General features: G+C 32.7%; 2 protein-coding genes across 3 annotated transcripts; both read right to left on the reverse strand.

Annotated features, from left to right (window-relative positions):
• Positions 1-14,342: 14,342 nt before the first annotated feature.
• Positions 14,343-18,596, reverse strand: LOC106776113 (protein phosphatase 2C 57). Of its 2 annotated transcripts, none has more exons than XM_014663444.2 (11): positions 18,128-18,596; positions 17,353-17,481; positions 17,163-17,265; positions 16,847-16,957; positions 16,268-16,347; positions 16,124-16,177; positions 15,449-15,565; positions 14,966-15,020; positions 14,835-14,867; positions 14,691-14,737; positions 14,343-14,538 (listed from the first exon to the last, which is right to left on the reverse strand). In XM_014663444.2, the coding sequence occupies exons 1-11, from the start codon at positions 18,433-18,435 to the stop codon at positions 14,415-14,417; spliced, it is 1,161 nt and encodes a 386-aa protein (XP_014518930.1). In that variant the 5' UTR covers positions 18,436-18,596; the 3' UTR covers positions 14,343-14,414. The 2 variants fall into 2 exon arrangements, with proteins under 2 accessions (XP_014518930.1, XP_022642319.1); XM_022786598.1 differs by having other exon boundaries at positions 17,353-17,493; positions 18,128-18,593.
• Positions 18,597-19,081: 485 nt separating this feature from the next.
• LOC106775296 (protein PLASTID TRANSCRIPTIONALLY ACTIVE 7) lies at positions 19,082-21,200 on the reverse strand. Its single transcript, XM_014662406.2, has 4 exons — positions 21,101-21,200; positions 20,970-21,017; positions 20,834-20,893; positions 19,082-19,677 (listed from the first exon to the last, which is right to left on the reverse strand). The coding sequence occupies exons 1-4, from the start codon at positions 21,143-21,145 to the stop codon at positions 19,342-19,344; spliced, it is 489 nt and encodes a 162-aa protein (XP_014517892.1). The 5' UTR covers positions 21,146-21,200; the 3' UTR covers positions 19,082-19,341.
• Positions 21,201-26,875: the final 5,675 nt, after the last annotated feature.

The following is a 26,875-nucleotide window of genomic DNA, read 5'->3' on the forward strand; positions in this document are numbered from 1 at the left end:
ATTAAAAATATATTTAAAAAATTCAAAAAAATCATGAGCTGACACGTGTCACCCTTTTTAATGGTGTTAGTACGGAACTAACGACAGTGACCTAATTGCTTCAAATTTTAAAAAATAGGGACCCAATTGAGAAAAAGAAAAAATGAGGGACCTAATTAAAAAAAGTCACCGAAAATAGGAACTATCAGAATGATTAAACCTTTTTTTTAACAATACGCACACCTATATATCCAAGAAAATAATAACCCGTCCAACATTTTTTTCCCTTCTACTATTCTAAGTTTTCTAATCACCCATACACCACCAAATAGTATCCAATGTCCACACCTCTAAACCGTTAATCCTTATACTAGAAACAACCCTAACTCTCATCCATTTTCCTTCTCTCTTCTATACACCCAAGAAGCATAATACCTCCCATGCAACCACCATATACTCTCATTGCTCACAGACAACTCCTTTCATCCCATATATTCTCTCTTTTTCACGTAGATATAGTATAAAAATTATCCTTCCTAGTAAATACTCACGTGCACACTCACTTCTCTCTCCCCCCTTCTTTTCTTTTCAGAAAAGACGAAACCCCTACACTCCCTTAATTCTTGGTATCTGTTATTTCCTCCTAGCTCTTCTCTCTTCTCCTTACTTATATCACCCTCTTGTACAATTCTTCCATCTTCCCAATAACCCGAGACTAGGCAAACTACCTCACCTCCCTTTACACCATTGTCTCCACGCCTAAACTACATCCATTCTTCATAAACCTATCTCACTCATCACACTGCAAGGGCATGTGACCACCGCCATGTAAGCTACCCATGCAGTATTTGGCTTTAACTCTCTCCCGCGGCTACTCCGTGTAGGTCTTATGAGTTTGACTTCAAAACAAAATAACAGATTTTAAACGCTTCCTTTTTACCCTAGATACAGCCCAAGGCCCACTCTTCCTTACTGCCAAAAAGATCTGAAGATATTCTTGTTATCTCCATATATTTCGTGCATGAGAATTACAAATTTTCAATCAATCCTCTCTTCTTATTGGTCCAAAATTAACCACTGGGCACCCAAGACTGCAAAAAGAAATGAAAACACAACCATTTGTCTCCCTCTTTCTACGCCCACTAGAATTGAAAAGAGTTTATGTTCTCTTCATTCCACGCTGCAATGCATACATCTGAGAGGTATAAGGGTTTTGGTATAAGGATACCCTCTTTCTAATACATTTTTAATGGTTAGATTAGTGCCATTAAAAAGGAGGTATAAGGGTTTTGGTAGAAACTTCCTAGTGAAAAGTTATGAAAAAAATTGTTTAAAGAATCAATTACTCAATGGGATAAACTACTCTACTATGACTCAAAGAGACACTAATTAATTAGAACAACTTTGTCACAATGGAAAGGCTAATTAACATGATTGGTTAACTTCCACGTGTCACATATTTATCAAGTTTGCTTTAGGGGAAGTTTTTGATAAACTTCTCAACCATACATATATATATATATATATATATATATATATATATATATATATATATATATATATATATATATATATATATATATATATATATATCGGAAAGACAATCCACGACATTCGTTATGTTCCCTCCCGTTGTCGTTTGGTTTTGTCCTTGGGACCCTCCACCTGTAAGCAAAAAACCTTACAACATGTGTAAATGCCCGCGCTTTAATCATACACATTTCATGTTCCAATCAAGGGAGCTAATGTGCATGATAAGGGTGCGCTGAGTAGAAGGAGGGTGTTGCGGTGGTGGTAATGTGACCGGGGGTTGGCTTGGCAGCGGGAGGAGTTGATGAAGAAGCGTTGAGGATGGGTGCATTGAAGAAGTGCAAATAATGGTGGAAGAAAGAGAAAAATATGGAAATAGTTAATGGTGAGAGAAATAGAAAGAGAGAGAGAAAAGTGTCAGAAAATGCAGAAGAGAGAGATGAAAAGTACAGTCAAGTTAACGTCTTTTTGACCTACTTAATGGAAGAGACCTAATAACAACAAAATTAATAACCTGGGGACCAAATAACATCATTTTTAAAAACGCAAAACAAAAATTCAACTCCGAAACTTGAGGACTAAAAAGGTAACTAAACCTTAATAGAGAATTATGAATAAAGTTATTATTGAACGAAAACATTTTATATTTACAAGTTAGAATTTATTATATAAATCCTAAATTTCAAAGAAAATATTTATTTTGAACTTAAATATTAATTTGTATTTAATTTGTATTTAAGAGGACCTTAAATATTAAGGCCCAAATAAAATTGATGTTATTTGACAACCTAACTGTAATCTTCCCAAAGGATAATAATTTATTTAAAATTTTCAAATAATAATTCAGGAATAACTTTCTTTACTTGTGTATAAATTTACTAGATATTACTAGTTAATATCACGAAAAAAAAACACTTGTTATGGTATAAATATATTGAAAGAGGTCAAATAATATATCTAATTATACAAATATATAGTATATAAATAAATGTAAATTATTTATAAGATAATTTTATAGACGAAAGAAATTATTATAAAAGTAATTGTAACATATCATTTATATAATATTTAAATTATAAAAGGAATTATTACAAGATTAATAAAACAGAAATATAAAGTTATGTTTATCGTCATTTAAAAAAAAATTATAAATCCTAACTATAAATCCTAATTTTATATACACAAAATACAAGCATCAAAATTAACTGTAAGAATAGTACTTTTAAAACAACCAAAAGAAAAGAAGACTATTAACTAAAATAAATTACTAAAATCACTAAGCATCTTGGTTATCTCCACTTAATGTTTGTTACATCGTCAAGTCATCAAGCTTTGTTCACACACATCGGATGATCATTGCCACAAGAAAGAAACACATAAAATAACACAACCAAGAAACATATAAGAAGGGTAAGCTAATTATAAAATAATTAAACATAGTAAAATACAAGTCATCATACATTTCAATTCACACATAGTATAACATCTTTCTCATTCACCTCAAAGACTTAGACTTGGGCCAACTCTTTACAATATATTATAAATGTTGAGCCATGAAAACGTTATGCACTTGTGTGGTGGAACAATGGACCTACTCAAAGCTATTACACAAGGTTAGTCCGTTAAAACGCTCTTTGTCACCATGAAGAAAGGCTCCCAGACTAAGACCTCTTGCTCCTCTCACGACATGACTCATCATTCTTTAATTGAGCATGAGTGATCATTAGAGTGTTAGGATAATCACCACATTGAGCTTCTTACATGTATATTAACCACATATTGAATCCCTAAAAAGAAATTCCTCCTTGAAATTTCTTTTCCATAACATTTCCTTCATAAATTACAATATCATACTCTCATTGCATACCAATTACATATAATCACTGAACATCCACAAAAGAACCAAGAAAAATCAAACCTTCACAAACCACCTAAAACACAATTTTGGACACCTATAGATTGGCGATCAGGCACCCTAAACTGGCGCTCAAAGCCTTGATACCAATGAGATGGCGCCCAAGTGCCCCAGAAGTGGTACTCAATGCCCGAAAATAGTAAGTTAGTGCCTAGGCGCCAGAAAAGTGGTGCTCAACACCATGATAGTAGACAAAACACTTCAAATCTTACTTTGGGAACTTCACACATAACATTGATTGATCCTTAGGACATACTAGGATTGTGAAACCTCTGAAAACACAACTTAACTTGAATTAGCTACTCTAAACTAAATCAACCTCCCTAGCTTACCTAAACTCCTTTCTCCTCCTTCCAACACCAATTTCAGCAAACCAACAACTTGAACAAGTCATAATTGACTTAACAACAGACTCTAAATTATCAAATTCAACACAAACCTATTTCTTTAGAAATTCACTACTCAAAACCCCTTTATTTAGTTTAAAACGTGTAAAAACACACTCATAAATCATCTATTGCATTTTATACCATATTTTACTAGTTTGAAAGGTTCAAAAAGTCTTAAATGACTTCTAAATTGTCCTCAAACTGTTGTTTTCCCATACCAACCATTTTCCCATAATTCCACCTATAAAACCCTTTAATTTCACTCTAAGATAAGTATAAAATGAATTCAAATTCTTTCTCTCAACTTAACTTCATACTTTAATCATTTAAGGACATAAACCAGTTATAAAAGACTTTATGACACTTACCAAACTGTAATTTCCACCCTAAACTCTTTATTTCAAGAATTTGTATATAAATACCCCTTAATTTGGCCACTAAGTCGTACATCAACTTTTCCTTTTCACTAATATCATCATCATCATCATAGTTTTACATTCAAATCCATTCCAATTTCAGCATACATGTATTTCACAACATTCACACACTCATCCAACCTCAAGAACATATCGTACATCACAAACAATTGTTATTTTCTCAATTCAACCCATCCAAGTTATCATATAACTACATATATATCAATAAGAGATTAAAATCTTTCTATTACACATATAAAAGACAAATTAGCTTCCCTTACCTTAGGGAGAACATTAAGGCTCTAAGAACATCTGATCGTTGCTTCCACCATAAGGAACTCTGAAAAAGCCCACAATTGAGCGAATAATGATTAGAATAAAACCTTAGAATCTCAAATTAACCAAGAACCAATGAAGAAACACCTTTGACACATGCAAAACAAATTTCTTTGCATGATCAAAGACTATGAATAAAGGAAAAAAATGATAGAAACTTACTTGCTTTAAACAAAGAACTGGTCGGGTAGAAGTGGAGATTACTCCGTCGTGATCTCCTAGGTACCTCTTGATCGTTAAACAAATGATCGAGAAGTTAGAAAAGGTAGAGAGAAGTAAGAAGAAACTAATAGAAAAAGTTTTAAAGAGAAGCCGGGTGTTTTATATAATGAGTCAAGTTTAAGAATTTCTATATATATTATCAAATTATTTTAATTTTATAATACTTGATCTCATCATTTTAAAATACCTACTAACTCTAATATTTTATTTTCTAGGTTCTCACAATAATTATAATAGAACTATATTTTATCCTATTTCTTTAATTTATTTAATGCTTGAACATGAATTATTTACAAATTAAGAAATAATAAAATGTGAAAACGAGTATTATATATATATATATATATATATATATATATATATATATATATATATATATATATATATATATATATATATATATGATAAAGTAAGATGTTATAAAATTGATAAAATAAAACTGATTGTCTCAACATTTAACTATATAGTATTAATATAATTATCAAAACTAAATAATTGTAATAATAAAATATATCTAAAACAATTATAGAAAACTACTAGACAACCAAGAAAGAGACTATGTTGCATCACGTCTTCTACTAGAGATGTCTCAACCCCTATATGTCCTCTACTCATACCAATAAGGTGATTATTGTAAAAGCAACAACATAGACACAAGAAACACCAAAGAAAACTACATGGTAAGTTAATGTGCAAAACAATTTTCATGAAACAAACACATATATACTATCATACATCACTGAATCATTAAAACAACCACATCATATCATATTTGAAGACTCATATTAGACTCAATTATCTGGATATGTGCCCTTGATTCAGACTAGGGAAGTCATGTAATTGTGGTGATATAAATACTACTCTACCGAGCTAACACTCACAAGGTTAGTCCCTGTCATGATCATAAGAATCCTAGGGTCGTCCTTATGACAGGACCCCCTACCACTCTCACCTCCTAATCATCCTCCTCTACATGAATATGAATGATTATTAAAGTTCAGGATGACTACAAAAAATTGAAGAGTCCTTACCTCAAGGCATACCCTAGTGAAACACACATTCCACAAGATTCCCTTCTTAGAAATCACTACTTCATCATCACTTTCATACCATGATTTAACAAACTCATATTCACAACAATATCATCATTTACTAAAACACCGTAGTATTCATAAACATGCATAAAGTACATTGCAAATTGTATTTCAAACAAACATGGAATAATAAAAACTCAAACATCTATATTGGTGCTTAAAAGTGGTGCCAAATGGTAGTTCTTCTCATAAAAGGTGATGTTCAACGACAATCCTGATGCTTAGAGCCAAATCTTTCGCAAAAGATGGTGCTCAACGGAAGTCTTGGTGCTCAACGTCATTCTTCTAAAGAAAGGTCATACTCAATGCCACTCTTCTACTGCTTAGCATTCTGGAACAAAATTATTCCAGACCTACCATGAAAAGTGGCGCTTAATAGTGTCCTGCCACCGTTCAGTACTAAAGAATTCACATTCTTGGATGCTCAACGATCTGGAGCTAAAATGTTCTCAGACCTGAACAATGAACAAGTGCTCGGTGCCAGTTTGCCATTGCTCAACGCCATATCAGAAACCAACATACTTAAAACTATTATTTGGGAAAAGAGGAATTTTTTCAAGTGGTCAAATTAATATTTCCTACTTAATACTTGTCAAAAGTAGTTTTCAATATCAGGTCACATACAAACTTGCTTAATTGATGAGATCATAAGTTCCTCAATTCAACACCAACTCACACTAAATTAGAAATTCAAACATTCTCAAATCCAAACATGCAAATTAAAATCTCAAAACATCTACAACTTTAAAACAAGACAATTAGTTCTCCTTGCTTGAGAGATAAATGAACTTGTTTTCCAAATTCCTTTAAATTCGTTGAATGTCTTAATTATATTTAGAAACAACACAATCAAGTCTTACTCTTTTTAAATTACTATTACTTCTAAAGTATAAGCTTCAAAAATGATTTATGAGAATATTTACATATAAATTTTAGAATAAAAAAAAAGAAAAAATAACATTGTTATAAAAAAATTTAATTGTTCATCTCAGTGTTTAAATTTCTCTACTAAAAATAAATAACTTATCACCTCTCCCATGTAATAGGTGTATAGTTTTTTTAATTGTACATGAGAATGAAGCAACTGTTAGTTAACGCACGTTCAGAGCCCAAACAGTTACACTGCATTCAAAACTCAATTCTTGGTTTCCCAAGATATGGATTTGATACCCAACCTAAACTAAAAACAAGTGTGTTTTTGTCTCACGAGACCTTGAAAAGCCATCATAGGAATATGTATTGTCAAAGGAAAAAAGAATGGTTAAAGTTAGGTTTTTTCCATTCTCTACACATTTTTGAGTTTTAATGGAGAAGGGATCAAATATGGTTACCTTTCTTACTTTTAAATTAGTTCAGACAAAGTGCTTCTAACCTTTTCTGATCTGACTGCCACCAAATGTATCTCACAAAGCAGTGCTTTGGATGTGAATGAGATTCTCTATTCTCGCTTTTGTTTCTCCCTTCTATTTTAATTTCTTCTTAATCCATCTTCCATCTCTAATTACTAACTACTAATCATAAATTTGAGTCTTTCAATACTACTATACATCTTAGTTTATATAAATGCTTCGTATAATAAAAAGAACTGCATTAAAGAAGAATAAAATTTCAATTCTAATGGAAGAAAAATAATAGAAAGAACTGTATATAAATTGTCCCACAGAAAATCACACTAAGCTTCCAAAATGAACAGCATCTCCACTTTGAGCATCTCTGTAGTGACTGAATGCATTAATCTCTTACTTGACTCTTGAGTTCCAGATTTAAGAAACAGTGTCATTCACATATGCAGTGTCTTTGTGTGGATAAAAATGGTTCAACACATGCAATAGTAGACAGAAAAATATGCACCCTTCTCTGTTTACTCCAATTAAGAGCAGTGCATATATTTGCCAACACTAGATTTTTGTAATTCTGTGATGGAAGTAAAGAAAAACAAAAAACAAAATCAATTTAGGGAGAGAATCGTGATTGTGTGAGCTGCATTATTTATATAATTGCTTTTGGTTTTTGCCAGTTGAAACAAACACTGCATATATAGTTTATTCTTTATTCCAATTGTTGGTATGAGCAATGCTAAACCACACAAATAAGAATGCTCCCCTTTCCCAGTGATTAGTATAAGGAATTCAGCAGATCTAGAATGCACAATTGCGTCTATGGGCAAAGATTATATTAGATATGCAGGCAAAGATAGAAGCAAATAAAGATATCCATGTGCATGGAAAAATCTTCATCATCATATGTGCAAAGAATATTATTGATGGTACTTAGGCCACTGTCAAGTTCTAACTCCAATGGAACCTTTTTGGTTGTATAGTACGTACTTGTAGGAATGAGGTGCTACATATCCACGTGGGAATATCTAGTGTTTTGTTACTTATAAGGCCTAATATTTTAGTCTTCTGTTGCCCACATTACAAGTTTCATACCATATTTGCTAAAAGCAGAAAAAACCATTTGAAACAATCATTACAAACATAGATTATGGTCTCCTAAAGGATGATTAAGTTAACAATTTCCTTGCTTTAATGTAGGATTAAACCAGTAATGATTTAGTTGTTTCCGTCTCCTTTTTGCTAGTGCACCCACTAAGGGGCATTCCACATTAATTCAACTCTCTTCTTGCTCCCTATTTGAATTTTTCTGTTGCCCACTCTCCATGTCTGTCTCCATCCATTGACTATATCAAAAGTGACGAACCCGAAATGTGAGGACTCAAAGCAACATTCCACCAAAGTGGTGATAGGTACCACGGAAATTTTGAAATACGCAACAAGCTTTTAGCAGCTTTCACCACCCAATTCATCTGAATGTGGTGTTCGGCACATCCAGCTAGGTGAAATTAATCCTTACAATATGAACATCATATTCATCAATAAATAGACAAGCACACACGATTATGTATCAACGGTGCCTCTAATATTGATCGTATTATTAGGGAAAGAAAAAAACATTACTTGTAACGGAAGTAGAAAGTATAATCTCTCGAAAGATTGAAAAATCTATTTAAGGGACATGTTCGGTGGAAACATCACATGAAGATCTAGTTTTGGAGGATGCTCACAGATTTAGCAGATGCCACATAAAAAACTTGGAGGATCAAGTTAGATATGACTAAAATAATAGCTTGGATACGTCATGCTTCAGTCCAATTATATAACTGGATTTGGAAGAAAAATTAGTTAGTTAGTTTATATACAAATACTTGGAAATGAAATCAACTCTATAACAACGTGATTAAGAGATAAGACCATGTTGGTAAAAACTGTAATTAGTATAGGCATAGCATTTGGTGGAAGATATAAGAATGTTGACTTGGGAAAAGGTGGAGAAGCTGATATTGAGCCATGCAGGGAAATGTTGGCAATGTGCACATGCAAACAATCACTATCTTTTGTTTGACGCAATTATGTATAGTCCTATAGAATAGTACAGTTGACTTAAGTGTTGTGCGTTAAAGAGTACAAGTTATTGCATTTCATCATCACCCTGTTGCTATTGGGTGGGGTACACCATCACAACACCTCTCTCCTCTCCAAATTTAAAAAGGAGTATTCCTGCTTCCATTTCCCTGCCAAGACACGTAATTTTCCATGTTCTCACTTCCTATCTAATAACAGGAAGAACCATACACACCTTCATACCTTTCATGGCCCTTAAGATCACCACTTTCCTTCTACTTCTTCTCTTGCTTCTCCTTCCCTTATCTTCAGGTCACCATCTTCTCTACCTATTTTAATACAATTACAAACATTTACCTCTTTCTACACACATAACACAGGAGTTTTTGTTTGCTTACAGGTTTGGCTGAAGGCTTCAGGGAAAACATGCATCCTACTCATGGCTTACCTTTAAAGGTACACACCCTGTTGTTCTCTTGCTAGTGTTAAATGGTCAAGACATTTAATGTGGGAAACATAGATGTTTGTTATTGTTTTGGTTTATAATGTTGCACATAGTTTCCACAATGTTTTTTAAACTGACATGTTACTTTTTCTGGTATTGGTTTTGGATGAAGGTGAAGTCGAGGAAGCTGTTTGGTCATGATTTTGTGTTGGATTACGATGAGGCAGGAGCCAACCCAAGGCACACTAAGAAACCTGGGAAGGGCCCTTGAAGATCTTGAAACCTAATAATGAAATAAATTAACCTATATATACACTGTCATCTCTCTTCCTACTCAATGTTTTGGTCGTGTATGAGGAGATATGTAAGCGAGTTTCTTCATCTTGTGTGTGTTATGAGCCAATAAATTAGAACTATATGTACACCAGATGCGTATCAATGGGCTAGACGAAGAATATTATAATAAAGATTTTCTTTCCATTTGGTAAATCACTTTTGTGATTTCTTCAAGTTCTTATTATTCATAATACAAAATTTAAGTCTCGTTCTTGAACTTAAAACACGGAATATTTTGTTATCGTCTCATAGAATCAACCTCAGGGAAAAAGGAAAAGGAAAGCCGTTGCTGCCAAAAATAGTTAAAATATGTGCTTCTTCTTATATGCCACACCTCTTTCCATACATATTTTTGGACAATACAAAGCTTCATTTTATATACCCATGTTAAAACATTTTTTATTTATCTGTTTATTACATCATATATTTTATATAAACTTTAATTTTTTTTTTCTCTATTGATTAATATTGGATTCATTTGATAACCGAAGGATATATCCTTTAGTAAATTCTTCGTTAAAGACCATGATAGATTGAAATACGATATTGGTTGCTTACTCCACCATCAAACCTGATCATAAGCTTTTAATTAAACAACACACATAATTGAGGTTCAATGAATAATATCCAGTCAAACATGTTAATATACACAAACAAGTATTTGTTTATAAAACATAAATAATATATATGTACATAAACATGTATATGTTCATAAACATAAACAATATGTTAATAATCTATATAGTCATCTTCGTAGTTTTGTTCTTGTTCATTGTTTTGTTGGTGCTACTACTCTGAAGGTGGTTAGACTGATATGGACTAGATTAATGTCGAATGATCTGTGGTAAGCTATGCTGGATCGTGGTTAGACTAGAGGGATGCTGGATTGAGGTTGTTAAGATGAAGGCAACAATCTTATGACCAGTTTTTTGAAACTAACAAACTTTTCTCTCAAATCATTTTATTTCTAGTCACTACGTGAGTTGGATAATGAAATCCTCAAAACTAACGGGAAAGCAAAGCAATGGAGATGAAGGGGCAAAAATAATGGAGGTGAAGGCACGCGTGTATCAATAAAGGTAGAGAGATGAGAAATCATATAACAGTGGGAACAGATAAAGAAGAAGAAAGGAGGAGAGATTTTTTTTTTTTTTGCCTTATTTTATCGAAGAACATATCGACGGACGATGATTTGTCAATAAATTAAAATAATAGTACTTTATTGATGAATTATTCTGTCAGTAAATACAAAATCTCTGTTTATTGATAACTCTGTCAATAATTAACATTTACCGATAAATATTCATCGATAAAACAAGATTTTTCTATAATATAAAAGTCAAAGCTATCATTAAATTTTAATTGGTTAAAAAGTTCTAAAGGTTAACCTATTATAGAAATTCAACTTCCGTAGCATTTGTCACTCTTGCTTGATGGTGTTTTATGTATCCACCATAAACCTTTGAAATTAATCTTGAACTTTAAAATTGTATTATCCAAAGGTGTGTTAGTAGGTGGAAATGTCTTATTAACATGTATGAATGATAAATCAATTTGTGGAATTGAAAATTTTAGGTTATGTCATTGTTTTGTTAAAGCTATTATGCAAACAAGTTGAAGAAAAATTATGCAAATTAAACTCTTGCTAATGATAGGTCATAATTAATGTATTATATTTTTTCAATATATATCTTTCTTAACGTTGGACAAAAAACGTCTTGTTGTAATTTACCAGCTAAAAGTTATTTTTATAATTTCTTTGGCAACCTGGTGATGATGAGTGTTAAGTGTTTGCATGAGTGAGGTTTTATATAAAAAAGTATATGTCTAGTCTAGTTGGGTTGTTGTGATATGGGAGACAAGCATTGAGGTTGTTGTGATATGTGTAGCAGAGTAATGTTTTAAAAAGAAGAATTTTAAAAACAATATCATTTTAAAATTTGAATTCAATAACTAAGATTATACAACAAGATTAAAAACAATTAAAAATATCTGCAGATCACTTACTAATAAATTTTAAGAATCTCACATTAACAACTATAAGAAAAAAATTCATATTAACAACATATTCAAACTCATACCCGTGTGGAATTATGAGTCCAATTATTAAAAGTTCTGTGATTATGCATCTGTTTCTTATACTAAATTATTTAATTTTGATAAATTTCAGTCATTAAAAATTCTTTAGGAAGTCACATCTAGTTAATACAGAATTTTTTTACCCAGTTAATTAAAAAAAACAACTTCTTCTTTCCTTCCGATTCATATCCTTAATTTTGTTATTATATACAAACACACATAAGCATGTTATTTCTATCATATCATATCATATTTTACAAGTACATATTAATATACCATAGTTCTAATTAATTGATTAACTTTTGATACTTCCGGCGTTTTAGCTAATCTCTAATAACTTCTTATCTTTTAATTTATTTTTCAACTTTTGACTATCAGTTTGATTTTCGACAAATCATGTAAGAGATTGTCTGATAAACAATACTCTTCCTTTCGTTTTTTTTAAAAAAAAAAAACTCAAACTAAAAATTATAGTTAGTCTTTTTTTCATAAGAAACAATTTAAAATATCTCTTGCACTAATTATTTTCTTACAAAAGAAACATCTTCAGTTGAAATTATTTTGAATTCAATTAGTGATCAGTGAAATGTTATATATTTGTAAATATTTTGATAACGTTAGAGACAGTTTGTAAGAAATCATAAATTAAAAAATATATTGAATACTATTAACTAAATTAACCAACTTTTAAATGAGTTAATTAGATGTTGTAGAAAAAAAGAAGAGGGAGAGAGTAACATTAAGTAAAATAGTAAAATATGTGGTTAAGTTGCTATTCATTTTGTTTACTCGTGACAAACATCAACGTCAAAGAATTTGCAATTCCTGTGGCTGACATAGCGTTTGAAAAAGAAGTTGATTCATAGATAAAAGAAGGAAAAAAAGTTAGGTTCATGATGTTTCTAATTGTGCACCTCCATACACGCATTTTTGGTGGTAAACATTCACAATGACATCACATATTTATCTTCCTTAATTTTGGTCAAATAATAGTCAGTTTAAAACTTAGTATGTCCTACTTACCCAACACGTTGAAACCTATCATTTGTCTCATAACCCACACAAACTCCATTTGGACTTTGCAATCATGCCAATTCCTTCAACAATTTACTACAAATATCAGAATCCAAAGTTGTGAAATTAGAACAAAAATCTAGGCTATAGTTTTTATATCTATTACAGAAAACAAAAATCTAGAATTATGCGTATGTTCTTAACTGAATTACAGCCAAGCTTTGTGTAAGTATGAAAATCCAAAGTTGAGAAATTTGAAAAACCCTTTTGCCTATTGTACCGTATGGTCAAACGGTCCTGGATAATAAGAAGGAATGGACGGCCTAAAACGTTAGACATCCAAGTCTAAGCGAGACAAACGTAAGATTTTTTTGGCCATGCATGAGTAGAGGCCGGATGACCGATCTCAGTAACAAAAATCTCTTAAGAGATATCAATTAGTATAATTGACTGAGATTGGACTATGATTAAGATTCCACTAATCTTAGACCCATCTTAAAAATTATAAATAAAAGTCAAAGGTAAGAAATAGATGATTATATTTATTGTGAATTTAAGACTTTACTATGACCTCGTTCAGACTGTTTTAAATGTGAATGAGAGTGTTTTGTGAAGTTGTTCAACCCTACACCCAAAACACCTATCAAATTGGATCAAGTTAAAGGACACAAAAGAAAATCTAAATCTAGATAATTGTGCTGTCTTACAGCAGCCAAGCTTTGCAAAATAAGATTTTTGACCATACAGTGTAAATAGTGTAGGATCCTTGGAGAAAATTTAAGAGTCAAAACAGATACTTATGCTGCTTTATGTTTTAGAGAATATTTTTGAGTATAAAATTATTTGGGTAATTAGTTAATAAACAGCCAAAGTGCTTAAACTGTTCATTTTCAACTTAAAGAAGTCAAACCTCATTTAGATGGTGTAATTAACAATATAATCCTGGTCATTGTGGTTCAGTTTCAAAGGTCTTCAGAAAATAAGAGAAAGTGTGGTATCAAATTTAGGTGGAATGGAAGCAGCAGTTGATCCACTTGCACAAGGGACAAACCATGCAAAGTTATAACTGAATTTTGGAATTAGAATAAGATGAATCCTTAAAAACATGTTTATTTTAACAATTCCTTGGTGCCCTAAACCAAGTAGATTCTAAGCTGTGAGGCATGTACAATTAAGATAAAGATTATGCAGGCAATAAGTTCAGAAGTATATATAAGTCTGTTATATGTACATGACTGGTTTGTATTTTTTTCATCTATAAAGAAAACTGTGATGAAAACCAGATTCCAAAAGACACAATTCCAATGGTAGCAAGAGCTTGAACCAGCTCAACTATAGTATTTTTTTGCTCCAGTGGCACATTCTGCCAGTCTGTCCTCCTGAAACCACTCAAAATAAGACACAACACAATCAATTACTGGTACAAAGTCAAATTTGGTTAACAAAAGTTAATTTATTTTATGTCCATGATATTTATAAACAAACACCTATGCAACAATTTCAGCTTAAATATAATTTTCTAAATACATACCCTAAATCTGCAATTATAATGCTGACATTATCCTGTGTACGTCGGTCCTGTAGAGAATATCATTATATTACTATAAACTTTGAAGTGGCAATATATATAATAAGTTCAAAGATAATAACTGTCATGAGATTTGTTAAAACTTACCAAAGCGGCTTCTGCAAGCGATTCACATGCTAGCTGAATTTGAAACAGGAGAAAACAAAATATCATAGCTGCAACTACAATGGCTTACTGATACTAGCGTTGTGATTTCAAATATACAGTAGTGTGCATACCTGAATGTTTCCATGTTTTCGTAGTTGATCCCTAACTAAAGAAACTGCTTCTGAGCTGCAATTGTTAGAAGAATGTGAAGTAATTTCTTACAATCTAAAGGACTAAATATGTTTTTAATTTCTAAACTTGAACATAAAATTGGAATTTATATATCTCAAACTTTGATACATTTTGATCATACACTTTCAAAATGAATAATAGTCCTCTTAACCCTTTGACATTAATTTTTTGAACTTCTTAAATGTCATTCCAGACTATCATTTAAGGTGGAATGAATCAACTTGAAATATGTTTGACACGTTAAAAAAATTTAATGCAATTACATTAGAAGACAATATCCATTTATTTTTAAAGTTTGAAAACCAAAATATATCAAAGTTTGAGACAACGATCAATTCTAATTTTATGTCTAATTTTAAAAACTAAAAACATATTTAATTCTTGAAGGTGGCACAAGTGATTCAAGGAATCATGTAATAGACCTGCTCATGTAATCCCATAAGCCATCGGTTGCTAATACTACAAATTCTGCATCTGAGCCAAGAGCTACCTGATAAATATCAGGGTACGCTACAACCAAGTCATTGTTGAGCTGTACACTGTGTCGTGAAGGCATTCTTACGTTAAAATTTATAGTTTTGTTATGAAATTAGATAAAGGTAAATTTGAACGTGACAGTGCAACACAGTCCAAAAATATCATGTCCTCATTGTATTTTGCAGAATCAGGGTAGAGCCAACAAAAATAGGAGCTTCATTCAGATTTTGATTATGTATTTCAGTAGCAATCTGGACCACCAATTTTCTTTCTAGTTCTTGGAATGCACGTTTAGACTTATTTTAATCCCACAAAATCAACTTGAAGTAAAATTTACTCCTTTTTATAAACTCTAATTTAGTTATATTTCTAGATAAAGTGGAATCTTCAATACACCTTTTACTTTGATGACGGTAAATACTTGTGATAGCATAACAGATTCAACAAATCTTACTAGACTTTGATATTATCTTAAAATGTCAAATTAGGCCTAAGGTAACCTACAAAAGCATATGAATCAAGGGAAACAACTTATCTCCATTCTTTTTACTGAATGCTAATGTAACACAACCCACATTGGAGAAAAAGCAAGGAACTTTTGGCCACATAAGTTTACCTACCGAGAGATGAACTTTGCTGACCATTTTCCTTCCTGAACTCCTTTTTGCAGCATCCTTTTCACACGCAAAAAGGTAGAAAAATCCTTTAGGACACACTTTATGGTAGTTCAAAATGCAGAATAGTGAAGAGATTAAGGACCGTACTCATTCTTCTTGGTTTTGAATCGCAAGTCCCCAAATGCACGAGATACAGCAATGTCTCCACAAATTCTACCGTTGCTAATCTATAGACAACATATATCTGTGTTACCATTAGCCATGTAATGGGCATTCATTTATAAAGAATTGTGATCAAATGCACAAGGCTTCCCCCATTCTGCTGAAAAAACTTCAAAAACTTAAGAAAAAGAAACCATTTCCATCGTATTGAAAACAGTTTGTTCAATAAAAACATAGTTTGAAAATCTGAACTACAATTGAGCCTGAAAATAAACACTTGAAAACATCAACGATATTCGATAGTGACAATTTCTTATCACATGACATGCTATAGTTGGAAGAGATTACTACATCTGGTTTCCAACTTTAAAACCACCCAGCATAAATAATTAAACTAGAAAAAAAAATGGTAATATGCCCCAACAAAACACTACTTAGTTCACATCCTAAGTTGTCAAAATTTTCAAATCAGAACTTTGGTTTTTATTGTATAGAATATTGTCATATTGACTTGGGATGATGGTCAAAAGGTATGTAAAAGATGAAGGAACAAGGAAAACACACCCATCCACCTGCTTCTCTTATTCTTCTAATTTCATCAAGAGAAGTTTTTTTGCTCCCATATGGACGGTGAGGACTAGTCAGAACTTCTGCTTTTCCAGATCTGCATAGAACCTACAAGAATATAACAAGCTTAAGTACAAATCAAGTAATTTTGAAGACATTCAATACCCTATATGAAAGATGTATAAAAGAATAGTCCAAGTCATAGTTTTTTTCTTCATAATTCTATTACATTTTTTCATGTGCAGAGAATCTTGTATAAAGAAGTCCAATTCTTTATATCATCTTGGGAAACATAAGGATAAATAATACATACCGCAGAAGAATCACCGATATGTGAAATTAGAAGCTCATCATCTCCGACGAAAATGGCAGTTGCTGTGGCACCTGATTCATCCTCCTCTCCATTCATTTCAAGCCTTTAAAATCAAATACTACTGTCTAAAAACCTCTAATGTAGTTATAACAAATATATAATCATATTGGAGATTAGTGCATTGCCTTACCGTTTTAATAACCTCGTGTCTGCCTTGAGAAATGCCTCCTGCAATGCTTCTTTAATGGCTTTGAAATCTTTCTTCACTAATAGTAATCCACCTTGTAAAGCTTCAACACACTCCTTGTACAGCTCATCCCTGTAGTTAGCACTTGGTACACCAAATCAACAATTCAGACTGAGTAAAGATTAAAGAACAACAATTCATTTACCAGACTCCATCCAGAATAATGAGAAACGCATATATCAGTACAGCCCAAACAACTCGATGAGTGCAAGGGCAGATAAACTTCCCTATGTTAGGATTCATGAAAGGGATCGAATGGAACAGAATGAAACTTAAATGGAACGGAGTTTGATTGAAATGTGAATGCATTTTATCCCATTCAATCCAATTCCCCTCCTTTTCTTCCCCTTGAACTGGAACCATTCTCTTACTTTTGTTACATATCATCATAAAAAGAAGTCCATACAATATAATAGTAACTTATTCAACTTAATTTCAATTCACTCAATTTCATTCCACCCCAGTAGACACACTGCCACTCTCACTGTCCAAATTCACTCATTTTGAACATCAACTAGAATCCTGAGCAAGTAATCATAGTAAACTATGTTGTGAAGCATTTAAATTGTTTTCAAGTAACCGCATCCAAATACAACCAAGATAATCATCACTTCACAGCCCATTAATGGATATAAAAATGAGCAAGCAAAAGAAGCAACAAAGCATGCATAGATGATACATACAAGACCTCACAGTTAAAATCAATGCGTTGAAAGACCTGAGGAACTCGACAGAAGAAAACCCTCCATGGCCATCGAAGACAGCGGCGAAAGAGAAGCCCTGAAGGCCATCGGGTCGAACAATGATGTCATCCTCCATCTCTTCGCGGAGACCTTGCAAGGCTATGGACCCCCATCGTACACCGGGCACCTCAGTTAAAGAAGACGGAGCATCAATGGCTATGGCAGAGCAGCAGCGGCCCCTGCTGGAGGTGCTGAAAGTATTTCTCTGGGTGGTCTTAGAGGTGGAGCGACTATGGATCTTGCAGGAGAGGAATGTTTGCATGTGTGGAGTTGAGAGGGCCATGATGGAGGATTCAGACAGCGAAGGGAAGGAGAAGAAAGAAAGTGTTTTTGTGTTGAGTTTTGGATAGAGCGATATAGATAAGCGAGAGTTAATAGAAGCCTCTAACTGCTTTAACGGATTGGATTCTAAGATGGGATTAGATTCTTCACCAGCTTATTCAACGCGTGAAACCTTAAAATCTGGCCCACCCACAACTGACGTGGCAAAACATTAACGTGAAACGTGATGGTCCTGGTCCTACTCAGGTTACACAAACACTAATGTCTGGATATTTTACCGGTCAAACTGTAATACCTTGCTTGTTTATTTCAACATGATGTGCGGTTGTGGTTAAGATCAGATAAAGTGTGATGTTAGGTCTATAAAGATTATTTGTTGTTTTTTTCTCTCACCTAGTTTATTTATGATTAATATTGAAAAAAATTAAATTGTGGTGATACGGCTTAATAACAAAGGATTTATGTAAAGTGAAAGTATCATAAAAAATTAATATAGATTATAAATTTTTGCGATAAAATGTCTAAGTGATGGAACTCAATAATAATAAATATTCATGTAAATGTATTGAATTTACAACTCGTGTTTCATCATGTATATATTATAATATAAAATTTTAAATTCAATACACAAAGTAAAACAATTCCGGTAAAAAAATAAAGTTAATCTTTTTCTTCGTTCAAGAATAACAGTTGGCCTGATACAGCCCATGCTAGTTTGAATCCATTTTGAAGCTCTTAGAAATGAGTAGAAAAATACCCTTTCATGCTATTTTATTTGGGTTTGAATGTGGCTCTGATTTGCATGGACACAGTAGCTAGTTTAGAAGGACATAGCTTAAGCTAAGTGAAGAAAATATGTAAATTATTGTCCCTAGTTTAAGATAGCAACACAACACTTGTTTGGCGCTCAAGTAAATTCTTCCCTCAAATGATGGGGTCCAGGCTTAAAATGATCAGGCTCATAATATGCCTCTGGCCGATAAATTCCAGCATCGTTCATTCGGTTGCTCAAAACATGAAGAATGGCTTTCTTCTCACCTCCATACTCATCCCTGTTGTTCTCAACGTATTCATTGGCCTCAGCTGCTATCTCATTCACAAATTCGAAACGGTTGTCTTCTGATAACATTAACCTCTCTATGTCCAACGTCAACAGCTTTCCCTGTTCCCTAATCTTCCTTACCTGCTCCTCCAGAAAAGGAACGCGCTCCATTTTGGCTTCCATATACTCATCCTTTTTTATCTGCAACAAAATGAACTTTTGCTTAAACATTCAGAACAGTAACATAAGACTGTGTGTCAATAACATTAAGCCCTTATTGCATAAGTACTTGCCGTGTAAGTACTACTTATGTATAAAGATTATTATGTGATTGGAGAAAATAAAGTTAAATTATTTTTATCTATCAATTTTGGAGGGTATATTGAAATAAGATAAAAACAATATGAGCAGATCATTAACTTTTCATAAGTTATCCCAAACACTTACATAATTACTTCAATCAAAAGATGAGTCTAAATAAGCTTTTCTGAACAGTGGCATAATTACTTTATATCATAAGTCAAAATAAGCTTTTCCAAACGCATCAATTACAAGTGTTAATAATATTCACCATTCTGACAGACTTAAAAAGCATGGAAGAAGCTTCATGTGCACCAAGATCGATCAGAAGATGAGTATGCATTGAGAGTTGAGACTAATGTAACAGATATAGGCAGGTGTGCAGTGAAACCAAGATAAAAAGAAACAGACATGGACTAAATTACATTAAATTAAATTAAATTGGATTTTATTTACCTCAGGAAATGAACAAAAGAAGTTATCCTTTGCAAACAATTATGTTTTTAAATAGTAACATACGTATAAATGTCATTTCGTTGACATCAAGCAATCATATGCATTGCATAAAAATCTAGACTGCTAATTCTATTTCACTTTTCCAATCAGTCTACTTTCAAATTCTGCAATGCAATAAATCAGTCTATGATAACCTCAACTCTCATCCATCTAACTAAGAAAAAGTTCAGAATGGTTCGACTAAAATCCTTATTTTACAGCAAATGAGCAACCATGAGTAAACTCATCATGTTGCAGTTAAAAGCAATACTCTTCGAATTGAGGTTGGTGGCCAAGAGAACCAAAAATACAAATGTATCTCACTCCTAACTAACCCTTTAGGCTAAATAAATTCAAGCATCTAACTAACACTTTGCACAACAATACTCCCACAACCGTTACTTTACATATAGAAAAAACTTTCTAAACTGGGAAACAAGTACAGCGACACGAGCAAACCCCTTCATTTTCACCTCTTTCAGTTTGGGAATTTAGACAAACAGGTAAGAGGCAATCGTGGAAAGCAATAATTGTAAGAAAGAGAAATCGGGAGCAAAGATACCAATTTTCTTCGTCTCCACACTCGTCGCCCACGACCCTCCTTTCTCATTTGAGGCATCATCTTGCAAAACGAACGAACCCATAAACAAGTTCAGTTGAGCACAAACAAAAATTGAAACTTTAATAATTTCTTTTACCTGCGAGCTAATCCAGAGTCCCGAATTTCCACCCCTTAACTCCATCTTCTGCAAACAACAAAATGTATCTTAAAATCGAATTTCAGAAGATAAATTGAATTATACTATCAGTGGGAAGAGAAATAAATTACAGGTAAAGTGGAAGAGAGAGTAAACGAGTTGATAGAGATAGACATGGATGAGAGTAAACCCAGAGTGTTCTGCTTATCTGAACTAAAAGAAAAAACTTTATAAGAAGAAAACTGTACTTTTTTTTAAACTCCATTACAAATAAAAAAAAAATAAAAAAAAAATAAAAAAAAACTATTACAGACTTAAATATTCATAATTTTTTAATCATTTTAAATATTCTCTGCAATCTCAAAATAATAATCTCTTTAGTCTTTAGTTTAGGTTTAGACTTTAAATAAACAATGTATTTAATTATCTATGAGTTTGATTTGTATGTATTTTTAATCTTTATAATTTGCATTATTTAGAGGTTATAATTAATAAGAGATTTAAGATAAAATAATGTAAAACATATTATTTTACTATAAATGAATCTATGATTAATAGTAATATAAAAATATTTTACTCTGTCAATTTTACATATAATATTGAATTAATTAATTATCATTATATGAGAATTTGTAGTATAAATTTAATTAAATTAAGCTTGAAATAAATTTAAAAATATTTTGAAGGATTTCATGAAAAAGTAAATTTTAGAAACATACAAAAAAAAACCTGCTTCTATAAAATCTGTAAAGAAAAAAATATGTCTCCTAATCTTTCATCAATAATTGCTAAAATAACTAATTATTTGTTCACCAATGCTAATCTTGTGCTTAGATATATTTTAATTAAAGTAATTTACGATACTATGAAAATTAATTGTAATTTTATACAGATCTTTCAATAAAATACATTTTGAAATTTAGTTTTTTAAATATTAGTATTCCTTATAATAACTAAATATTTTATTATCAATTGTAACGGATTAAACATATTAATAACTTGGTGTTATATGCAACTCATTAATTTAATGGTGAAAGCAATATATAAGACGAATTACATTTAATCAATATTTTCTTAGTGACCATAGTATCTGTCAGGAAATATTTGATGTATTATGAAATAGTTTATTATATGATTTATCTGATGCAATCAACAATTTAGAACATACCAAATTAATATATCACAAACCTTATGCGAGAATTTGTCTTCAATGTTTAGCCTTTTATTTTAGAACAAGAAAAAATAAATAAAAATTCTTACCCATCAAGAAGTAGTTTAAGGGATTAACATGTTTATAAAATCATATTAGAGTTTTTATATCAGGACATTTCAGACTTTTTTTTCTATAAGAATATATTGTAAAATATATTCCTTTTGTTTAATGTGAATGTTTTGATTTGATTGATTATCCTTTAAAATATATAATTATCATAATAGTTACTTTCTTGATTAAATTGCTTATGATAAAATATTTAATTGTTGTTTATGTTTAATATTGAGTGTATGAGAAAATTATTTATTAGTCTAAAGTTTGAGAATAAGATTTTAAAGTGAAAATTAAAAATGGTAACATGAGGTAAAGTATTTTGATTTACTGATATGGTCTGTCTCGCGGAATCTATAGTTCGCGTAGATTATTGAAGGGACAAATTGACACAAAAAAATTATTGTATTTTATTACTTTAGATAGATAATATTCTCTTACTTTTTATTTTGTTATTCTTTGATGCTTGATTCCATTTACATTAACTAATTCTTACATGTTTTTTTTTTAATTCAGACAATAATTTATTCTTATACTTTTCTTATTCATGAAATTTTAATTTTGATATATTTATTTTATGCGAATATTATAAGGACCTGAAAATAAGTCAAGGGCTAAGGGGCCTTATGTTTAGACAATCCAGCCCATAAAGATTAAGGGCACATGACTTAGAAGGGGCTTTTCTGAAAATCAGATTCTTCATTTAGCTATTTTTCTTTCTCTCTTTAGAAACTCTTTCACATAGTTGCTTTGCCTTCTCTCTAGAATTTGAATCCTTGGTTTGAAGGGGGCTAAGCGTACACGGCGTCAAGAGCTACACTTTGAACCGATCAATTTCTTCATATCATTCCGGTAAGTGGTCTTTCTGTTTCCCTCCGCCATTTTGATACCTAGGGTTTGGGGTTCTACTGATTTGATGCAGTTAGAGTTGTCCTCATTCTAATTTATGTTAAGTCATAACTCTAAGAATTATTTTCTATCGCCAATATGGGGTTTATAGGTGTTGTTGTGTTCTGTCTGGGTGAGACTCCGTTAGGACGTCTTCAAACTAGTTGTACTTTGAGAAACCCAAGTAAGGGGAACTAGTTATATTTTTTTTATGAGTTATATGATGTGCATGTTTGATAAATTGAGATTTGGTGTACTGTTATATTATATTTTTGGTTTTGAGTATGTTGAGTTGTAAATTGTTGAGGCTGTGAAATTTGTGTAACTGTGGTGTGCTGATTATTATGTGACTTTGATAAGTTATTGGCTATAATTGATTTTGTTGAAAAAGGTTGGAGTAAGGATTCTGTAATAGCATTGATATGGGTAGTAAGTAGTTACACAGATATTGTTTTAGGCTCTTGTGAGAGGAAGTAAAATATAAAAATTGGACATTTGAGGTCTAGAGTACAATAGACTAGTTTAGGTAACTTAAATAAATTAATTAGAACTTGTTGAGAGTCTTTCTTTATTGGTAGGATAGAGGAACCTTAAAAACCTAAGTTGGCACATAACTGATCATAGAGCAGCCCTGGCCTAGTCCAGTCAGTTGTGACTAGTCATATGTGCTGGCGTCGAAGGTGAGTTTGATGTGTTCAGACATCTGAGTCCTCTCCGGTGACCAATTGGGGGAAAGTAAGATCTCTACCAGAATAAAAATAAAATAAAACAAGTTTATTATAGATGCATAAAGTTATCATGTGTTAATGTCTAGTCAGTTATAATTTTAGGAAATTAATCACTGTGTGTTTAGAATTTAAAATAAGGATCCATATATATATATATATATATGTATTAATTACGGAACTTTGTATCTTATATAATAATATATAAAACTTTTATACATATTATTATATTATGGATATTACCGTATAGAAACAGGGTTAAGTTAATTTATTATTATATTATATATATATATATATGTTAAAACTATTAAGTTTGGCATGAGATTAATTTTTAGTTGGAATACTTGTAGTTTTGTTAGTAAAATAAGTTAAAAGATGGAAAAAGTGATTTTCATAATTTAATTCGAGCAATTGAGGAATTATTATGTATGTAAAAAAATTATAAAAGCTTAATATTTTTATGTGTTGTAGTGGTATTTAATATGAAGTCGTAATATTTTATATGGTGTTGTAAAACTTTGCATTTGATAAGTTAATGCATAGTATTGAGACTATGCAAGAAAAGTATTGAGGTTGTGTTAGGTAAGATAAGGGGGAGGCCGGTCAGACAATTTCGGAAGAGAGTGAATCCATAAGAGGAAGGGGTGGCAACGGGAGGAAGGTGAGTAAGTGAGTAGCCTATGAAGAAAACAGATAGATGATCGGGAAGGCTAGGAAGCCGATCGGTATGGATGTTGGGCCGAACGGTGGTGTCAGTTGACAAGGCACGCAACTGGAAGGATCTTAGATAAATCAGGGATGCGGATTTCTCGGTCATGATCGTAACGACACTAATTAGTGGGCGAGAAATTCGGGATTGATGAATCAGCTGTTACAGGTAGTTAATGACTTCTAACTAGGTCTGAAGCCTATAAATACAGAGATATCCCAGGTATAGTTTTTAAGTAACATATATTGCTGTTAATCTAAAGGTGACTTTGCTGACTTGGACGTCAGAGTGCTAACTTGTAGGTCACGTCCGATCGGTGGAGAGGTAGGGAGGTTCGGTGAAGAGAGGAGAAGGAGCAGCAGAGGTTGTGCTTAATCTCAGGTCTCATATCCGAAACATGTTATAAGTTTTGTGATTGGTGAGTAATGTATATTGTTGAGATTGTGTATATGTTGATTGTGGCAAAAAGTATATGATTACAAAGTGATGAAAGTACAAACCAAGTGGTAAACCAAGTTCCATCTGTGGAGAATCTCTTGGTGAAATTCTTAGTGTTTTAGAATGAAAGTAGGAGCTCAGTCTTGGGGATTTTCATGACGCTCCAATGATCTTTCTTCTCACGTAGAGAGGACTGAACCATGTGGTGAGGAGTAGCAGGAGGTCTTAGTCTTGGAGGCTTCCATCATGCTTCAGGACGTGGAACAGACTAACCTCGTGAGTGTGACAGGGTAGGGGAGCTCAGGGCAGGGGAGCCTAAGGCGGGGGAGCCTAAGTATCACAAGCCAACACGGGTGCATGACCCGCCATAACTCGACTATCATTCTAAAATTTGGACGAGTCAAGTCTAGAAGATAACATGCTAGGATCTGTGTTGTATATATCGTCTTGCCACTAGTGCAGAAACGCTATTTAACGTCGGTTAATTTGGGCTTTTAACGTCACTTTCACAACCGACATCTATATGGGTGACATCTATGGGACGTCGCAATTCCTCCGAACCGACGTCTATATAGACGTCAGTTAACGATATCGACTGACGTCTATATAGACGTCTGCTTATACTCACATCGACGTCTAATTACTCCATATAGACGTCCACCTATGCTTAAACCGACGTCAACATGAATATATAGAAGTTGTAAATGACACTAACCGACGTCTATGTTCCTTATAGACGTCGGACCATGCACTAACCGATGTCTAACAAAGGCATTGTGTTTTAGTGCAGCTTTGATCCAGAATTCTGATAGCATAGTGCAACACTCTCATCTTGCTAGTTTCCCCACAAAAAAAAGCTTGCGTCTTTTGAATCTTCTATGACATTTCAAACAAAAACCAAACCTGGGTCCATGACTACTTCCCATTATTCAACCGCAAAAGAAAAAAATTACGGTGACATGAGAACTAGACAAGGACCCAAGTTCCATTTTGGGTCGAGAAACCATAGAAAACTCAAAAGATCGTCACTCTTCTTGTGAGGAAACCAGCAAAGGGAGAATGTTACACTATGTTACCCAAAGAAAGGATCAAAACTGCACTAAAACACAACACAAAGAAAGCCAAATTTTAATCAGTTGAACGACAAGATAATCGATAAAAAACTAAAGAAAGTTTAAACGGTAAAGCATAAAAGAAAAACCACGTACCTGGGATGCAAGAGAGAAAAAGGAGAGGACGAAGACAATGACGTTATGAGAAACCACAATGCAATGCCGCAAGAGATAAAAAGTAGAGGTGCACAAGCGAGTAAAAGAAGAGGAGAAACAGAGAAAAAGGAGAAGAGATGAAGACACGATCAGAAACTGAATGGCGATAAGAGTCTGTGGTCTACTTAAAATGAAATGGGGCGTCGGTTGCTCCAGAAACCGACGTCTATAGACGTCGGTGTTTCAGGGGATTCGTCTATTCTACGTCAAAGAAGCTGAAAAGATTGACGTTTGATTTCCTGTCAGGGTAGTTCACGTCGGTGCCCCTCCCAGCCGACGTCTAAATTGAAGAATTTTTGTCTTCCCACCTTCCAAACAGGCCTTAGACGTCGCCGTTTGACTATCTGACGTCTAAGCGCCTGAGAATTAGGTGAACAACATTAATTGTAGCCCAGTCGTCGTCAGGTTTTCAGGGGATCTGACGTCTATGCGACGTCTAAAGCTGAACCGGATGACGTTTGATTTTCTGTCAATGACTTGAACGTTAGTGCCTTTTTCTAGCCGACGTCGAATTGACTGTCTTATCACATACATCAGGCAATTGGATGTCAGATAGTTGGCAGATGCGACGTCTATGATGTCATAGACGTTGCCTAACAGCGAAACTGACGTCT

The sequence above is a fragment of the Vigna radiata genome, chromosome 10, assembly GCF_000741045.1.
Source record: "Vigna radiata var. radiata cultivar VC1973A chromosome 10, Vradiata_ver6, whole genome shotgun sequence".
NCBI classification, from domain to species: Eukaryota; Viridiplantae; Streptophyta; class Magnoliopsida; order Fabales; family Fabaceae; genus Vigna; species Vigna radiata.

What these genes read in the sequence shown, in the direction of transcription:
- LOC106776113 (XM_022786598.1), bottom strand. Translation starts at nt 18,435, where the DNA reads ATGGCCCTCTCAACTCCACACATGCAAACATTCCTCTCCTGCAAGATC. An exon ending in TAAGAGAAGCAGGTGGATGG is followed by an intron (nt 16,348 to 16,846) that starts GTGTGTTTTCCT and finishes TGTTGTCTATAG; the next exon opens with ATTAGCAACGGTAGAATTTG. An exon ending in ATTATAATTGCAGATTTAGG is followed by an intron (nt 14,539 to 14,690) that starts GTATGTATTTAG and finishes GAGTGGTTTCAG; the next exon opens with GAGGACAGACTGGCAGAATG.
- LOC106775296 (XM_014662406.2), bottom strand. Translation starts at nt 21,145, where the DNA reads ATGTCTATCTCTATCAACTCGTTTACTCTCTCTTCCACTTTACCT. An exon ending in GACTCTGGATTAGCTCGCAG is followed by an intron (nt 20,894 to 20,969) that starts GTAAAAGAAATT and finishes TCGTTTTGCAAG; the next exon opens with ATGATGCCTCAAATGAGAAA. An exon ending in TGTGGAGACGAAGAAAATTG is followed by an intron (nt 19,678 to 20,833) that starts GTATCTTTGCTC and finishes ATTTTGTTGCAG; the next exon opens with ATAAAAAAGGATGAGTATAT.